The sequence below is a fragment of the Nicotiana tomentosiformis genome, chromosome 4, assembly GCF_000390325.3.
Source record: "Nicotiana tomentosiformis chromosome 4, ASM39032v3, whole genome shotgun sequence".
Lineage (NCBI taxonomy): Eukaryota > Viridiplantae > Streptophyta > Magnoliopsida > Solanales > Solanaceae > Nicotiana > Nicotiana tomentosiformis.
In genome coordinates this window covers 117,185,261-117,192,029 of record NC_090815.1, presented here as the reverse complement: position 1 = coordinate 117,192,029, position 6,769 = coordinate 117,185,261, and the positions used below count along the sequence as shown (strand labels likewise).

The 6,769-nt window shown below is 43.9% G+C and overlaps 1 protein-coding gene across 1 annotated transcript; it reads right to left on the bottom strand.

The window, feature by feature from the left end:
- Nucleotides 1-4,959: 4,959 nt before the first annotated feature.
- Nucleotides 4,960-6,479, bottom strand: LOC138910418 (uncharacterized). The gene is made up of 2 exons (XM_070201656.1): nucleotides 6,198-6,479; nucleotides 4,960-5,772 (listed from the first exon to the last, which is right to left on the bottom strand). Exons 1-2 carry the CDS (start codon nucleotides 6,477-6,479, stop codon nucleotides 4,960-4,962), a joined length of 1,095 nt encoding a protein of 364 aa, XP_070057757.1.
- Between the last annotated feature and the right edge of the window lie 290 nt (nucleotides 6,480-6,769).

Sequence of the window (6,769 nt, the reverse complement as noted above, 5' to 3'; positions counted from 1 at the left end):
GAGGCCGATGCACTTGCAAGTTTAGGGTCATCGATCGAGGAAGATGAGATCAGCTCGGGGACTGTCGTTCAACTCTCGAGATCCATGATCGAGGAAGGTCATACCGAGATAAACTCTACAAGCTTAACCTGGGATTGGAGGAATAAATATATTGAATACTTGAAGAACGGAAAGCTCCCATCGGACCCTAAAGAGTCGAGGGCCCTACAAACCAAAGCCGCTCGATTCACATTGGATGAAGATGGAACATTATACAGAAGGACATTAGATGGACTATTGGCAGTATGCTTAGGACCAGGAAACACCGATTATATTCTACGAGAGGTCCATGAAGGCACTTGCGGGAACACTCCGGCACCGAATCAATGATTCACAAAATCATTAGAGCAGGATACTACTGGGATAGCATGGAAAAAGACACTAAGGAGTTTGTTCGAAAATGTGATAAATGTCAAAGGTTTGCACCGATGATCCATCAGCCCGGAGAATAACTTCATTCAGTCCCATCCCCATGGCCATTCATGAAATGGGGAATGGATATCATCGGCCCTCTGCCATCGGCCCCAAGGTAAAGCTAAGTTCATTTTATTTATGACTGACTATTTCTCTAAATGGGTTGAAGCACAAGCGTTCGAGAAAGTGAGAGAGAAAGAGGTTATAGACTTCATTTGGGATTATATCGTATGTCGATTTGGGATACCCACCGAAATAGTGTGCGACAATGGAAAACAATTTATAGGCATCAAAGTGACGATTTCCTGGAAGACCACAAAATAAAAAGGATATTATCAACATCGTATCACCCTAGTGGGAACGGACAGGCCGAATCGACGAACAAGACTATCATTCAAAACCTAAAGAAAAGGTTGAACGACACTAAGGGAAAATGGAGAGAAATTCTACTCGAAGTCCTTTGGGCATATCGAACAACATCAAAGTTCAGTACGGGGGCAATCCCGTTCTCCTTAGTATATGGCTCCGAAGCCTTGATTCCAGTCGAAGTCAGGGAACCCAGTGCCAGGTTTCGACATACAACAGAAGAGTCAAATCACGAGGCTATGAATACTAGCCTCGAATTATTGGATGAAAAACGAGAAGCCGCACTCGTTCGAATGGCGCACAAAAGCAACGAATCAAAAGATACTACAATAAGAGAACCAATATTCGCCACTTCAGAGTTGGGGACTTAGTCCTGAAGAAATTCACCAACAACACTTGAGATCCTAATGAAGGGAAGCTCGGCCCAAATTAGGAGGGACCCTACCAAGTCCTCGACATCGTCGGAAAGGGATCTTATAAGCTCGACACGATGGACGGCGAACAACTGCCAAATAATTGGAACATATCGCTTCGCAAACGGTATTATTGCTAAGGTATGACTTTATCCTCTTTTTTTCATTTATATATTCGACACTAATTCACTACAGGTGTTCGATCGAAGACATCGAGACCTCAAGTTTTAAAGCACGCTTTGCACTCTTTTTTCCTTAGATCGGTTTTTGTCCCAAGTGGGTTTTTTCGATGAGGTTTTTAACGAGGCAACAATTATGTGTTACCTAAGGACAATTAAACAGTATCCAAGGCTTCTTTACAATCAACCTCGAATACTGGGGGGCATCACCCTCGGATGTTACACTTTCGAGGAAAATACTTCGTGTCAAAGGGTCTCGATAGAAAAACTTTGTAATGGGCCAAACGGTCGAATGAACCGTGTCTGTATAGATTAGTCGAGCCCCGATGTCAAAACATGTACGCATGTATAAATTATACAAAGAAGCATTCTTTCTATATCAAACATCTTGTGTCTCAAAGAAAATTTTCTACTATACAAGCTCCATGCTTATGATTTTGTGAGAAATATCTCAAGGGCAAAGTGCAAATATACCTCGTACACTCGGGGACTGCCGTCGACGATCGACATATTCGAGTAATCTAAACTCAAATTCATAAGACCTCAAAGAGGCACCCCTCGATCTATAGGCCAAGGCCATCATTCTGGGGGACTAACACTTTGAACAAGTTCGAAGTGTTATTGAGAAATAAGCCCAAGAGGCATACCCAAAGGCTACAGCCAAATTAAGTCGATCGGAGACGTCCGAATCCCGCAATAAAAATAGGCCTTCGAATTCTTTGAAAAACCGGTTAAAAAAGGCTACCCTCGGCAAGTAATCAAAAGGGCTTCGATAAAATAAGCCCTCGAAAAACCTTAAGAGGTATCAAATTATCTTAACACAAACGTACTAAGGCACAAAAGCAAAGGGGTTTCAATTGATATCGAACCCTAAAAAAACTCAATGAGTAAAGAATACGTGTTAAGGCATAAAGAAATTTTTTACTAAGTTTTCTAAGCTGAAAAAGGGAAAAAATAGTCATCTTTTAGAGGCCATATCGGCCCAATCTAAAGAGCCTAAGGGCCAATACACTTAGGGATACAAAATCATTAGAGCAGGATACTACTGGGATAGCATGGAAAAAGACACTAAGGAGTTTGTTCGAAAATGTGATAAATGTCAAAGGTTTGCACCGATGATCCATCAGCCCGGAGAACAACTTCATTCAGTCCCATCCCCATGGCCATTCATGAAATGGGGAATGGATATCATCGGCCCTCTGCCATCGGCCCCCAGGTAAAGCTAAGTTTATTTTATTTATGACTGACTATTTCTCTAAATGGGTTGAAGCACAAGCGTTCGAGAAAGTGAGAGAGAAAGAGGTTATAGACTTCATTTGGGATCATATCGTATGTCGATTTGGGATACCCACCGAAATAGTGTGCGACAATGGAAAACAATTTATAGGCATCAAAGTGACGATTTCCTGGAAGACCACAAAATAAAAAGGATATTATCAACATCGTATCACCCTAGTGGGAACGGACAGGCCGAATCGACGAACAAAACTATCATTCAAAACCTAAAGAAAAGGTTGAACGACACTAAGGGAAAATGGAGAGAAATTCTACTCGAAGTCCTTTGGGCATATCGAATAACATCAAAGTTCAGTACGGGGGCAATCCCGTTCTCCTTAGTATATGGCTCCGAAGCCTTGATTCCAGTCGAAGTCAGGGAACCCAGTGCCAGGTTTCGACATACAACCGAAGAGTCAAATCACGAGGCTATGAATACTAGCCTCGAATTATTGGATGAAAAACGAGAAGCCGCACTCGTTTGAATGGCGCACAAAAGCAACGAATCGAAAGATACTACAATAAGAGAACCAATATTCGCCACTTCAGAGTTGGGGACTTAGTCCTGAAGAAATTCACCAACAACACTTGAGATCCTAATGAAGGGAAGCTCGGCCCAAATTGGGAGGGACCCTACCAAGTCCTCGACATCGTCGGAAAGGGATCTTATAAGCTCGACACGATGGACGGCGAACAACTGCCAAATAATTGGAACATATCGCTTCGCAAACGGTATTATTGCTAAGGTATGACTTTATCCTCTTTTTTTCATTTATATATTCGACACTAATTCACTACAGGTGTTCGATCGAAGACATCGAGACCTCAAGTTTTAAAGCACGCGTTGCACTCTTTTTTCCTTAGATCGGTTTTTGTCCCAAGTGGGTTTTTTCGATGAGGTTTTTAACGAGGCAACAATTATGTGTTACCTAAGGACAATTAAACAGTATCCAAGGCTTCTTTACAATCAACCTCGAATACTGGGGGGCATCACCCTCGGATGTTACACTTTCGAGGAAAATACTTCGTGTCAAAGGGTCTCGATAGAAAAACTTTGTAATGGGCCAAACGGTCGAATGAACCGTGTCTGTATAGATTAGTCGAGCCCCGATGTCAAAACATGTACGCATGTATAAATTATACAAAGAAGCATTCTTTCTATATCAAACATCTTGTGTCTCAAAGAAAATTTTCTACTATACAAGCTCCATGCTTATGATTTTGTGAGAAATATCTCAAGGGCAAAGTGCAAATATACCTCGTACACTCGGGGACTGCCGTCGACGATCAACATATTCGAGTAATCTAAACTCAAATTCATAAGACCTCAAAGAGGCACCCCTCGATCTATAGGCCAAGGCCATCATTCTGGGGGACTAACACTTTGAACAAGTTCGAAGTGTTATTGAGAAATAAGCCCAAGAGGCATACCCAAAGGCTACAGCCAAATTAAGGCAATCGGAGACGTCCGAATCCCGCAATAAAAATAGGCCTTCGAATTCTTTGAAAAAACGGTTAAAAAAGGCTACCCTCGGCAAGTAATCAAAAGGGCTTCGATAAAATAAGCCCTCGAAAAACCTTAAGAGGTATCAAATTATCTTAACACAAACGTACTAAGGCACAAAAGCAAAGGGGTTTCAATTGATATCGAACCCTAAAAAAACTCAATGAGTAAAGAATACGTGTTAAGGCATAAAGAAATATTTTACTAAGTTTTCTAAGCCGAAAAAGGGAAAAAATAGTCATCTTTTAGAGGCCATATCGGCCCAATCTAAAGAGCCTAAGGGCCAATACACTTAGGGTTCGAGATTTTGTTCTCACTCAATTCGGACCTAAGGGTTCCACTATTCCAAGCTCAAATAAAACTAACTTGAATATAGCTCGAAGATTCATCATTATTTGATATAAAACCTTATGGGGTCTGTTACTGTGAGTTCAAAACTTACTCGACTCGGCTATAAAAACAGTACAATTACGGCTTCGATCAAGTCATCCGAAATCAAAATCCCAAACATATAGTTGAGCTCGGGGAGTCACCCTCGTTTAACTAAAAAACCTAAGGGTTTGTTCTACTCTGAGTTCGAGCTATTGCTCACTCGATTATAGAGGCTACAACAACCCGATTGTAACAAAGTTTTCAAAAGGCAAAGGCAAAACAGAATTTATCATAAATCAGAAATCGGAGACGAAACGGAAAGAAAAGGAATCTTTCATATATGCAAAGTATTTACAAAGACCACACAGGGTCTTACAAAAAAACAAATCCTAAGTGCCTAATCCGCCTCGGGAGCCGCATCTTCGGGAGCTTCATCTTCATCTCCTCCGCTCTCGGATCTACTCGCAGAGTCTTCATCATCAGAAAGCAAAGCTCCGGCCTCGTCCTCCAAAACCTTCGCACTCTCGATATCAGCCGTGAGGTCGAAGCCATGAGCATGTACCTCCTCAAAAGTCTCTCTTCGAGACTGGCGCCTAGCATGCTCGGCAACACGAGACAATCTAACTTCAACAGCATCAGAAATTTCCTTTGCCCGAGTGTTAGCGACTTCAGCGTCGGCTCGATAGGAGGCCACGAGCGCCTCTGCCTTGGATGTGGCCCTTGCAAGCTCAGCGGCCAATCGAGTCTCGAGGTCTTCAACCTTCTGGGCTCGGGCCAAGTTCTCCCCCTTCACACTTTGGATTTGACGCTCAACCGAAGACAGTTGGGCCCGAACCGCATCTTTCTCCGAGGCAAGACAGTCCATGTTATGCTTCCACCCCAAAGTCTCTGCCTCTTTCATCTTGGCCTCCTCACGAAGCTGCTCAACCAATTCGGCCTTCTGGTGAACGTGCAGGATCAAAGTTTTAGTCATCAATATCAAGTTAATACATAACAAGCTCCCAAAAATATACATTACCCATTCAATGAGCTCGGTCTGATCTTGATGAGCTCTTGTCAGGTCGGCCCGAATTCTCATGAACTCCTCTTCTTTTTGCACATAGAGGAGTTTGAGGGCGTCTTTCTCCTCCGTAAGCTTTTTGAGATCAGCCTCACATCGGGCCAGCTCATCTCGGTATTTGGAGGACGCTTCTCGATGAAGCATCGTAGCCTGTACAGAAAGGAAGGAAATCAGACTTAGAGAAATAAGAACAAACGCAAGCATGGTAACATGGGCTAAAACTCACTTGGTTTAGAAGCCGCTGAGCCTCATAAAAAATGAGTGATGCGTTCATGTCGGGAACATCATCGACCCCCGAAGTAGCCGCGAAATATATCATCCCCTTCGGGGGCCATCCCTACATCGGGGGTCCCCATGGACCGGGCATCCCGAAACTCCCCCTCAGAGAATGTGGGGCCAGGCGGCGAATCATCAATGTTAATTTCCCCAAGCGAGTCACTCGGGGCATTCTCTTCTCTTTGAAGGGCCTCAGAACTAGACCCTTCGGGCACATCCGCCGGTTGCTCACCACGGTAGGAGGCATCATCAACACCCGATGACTCGGGGACTCTGCTCGGACCTTCCTATGAGATCACCTCGGTCTGCTGCTGAACTTCTTCGACCGTCACCGGCTCAACAGTTCTCAAAGCTTCGATGCCTCCCCTCTTCCAAGCCACCAGCAGGCAGTCGACATCTTTTCCCTCCTCGCCTTCATCTCGTAGCGTTTGGACTACATCGGCAGACAGAACGGCGGGATCATTCTTCGACTTTCGAGCCCTGCTTTTCCTGGGCTTCGGGGTATCTGGAGGCGAGGCCCTTCTCCTTTTCTTGTCTTTGGTCGGCTTCGGGACCTCCTCTTCCCCGAGGAGAAGTGGCATCATGACGACATTATGTCCAAGACATGTATGAGAAGAAATCAAGTTAAAAAAAGTATTTCACAGGAAAGCATCAAACACGGACATAGGAACTTACCATGATTTTTGGCCTCCTATCGACCCTTGGCCAAATTGCGCCACGAGCGCTCAGCATACGAAGAGGTTGAAACCAGTTGTCGAACCCAACCTGCAAGGTCCGGGACTGCACCAAGAAACCAGGGGGAAGCTGCATCATAAAGAAGAATATAGATTAGAAGAGGTAAAGGAAACATAACAAGTAATCAAACGTTATC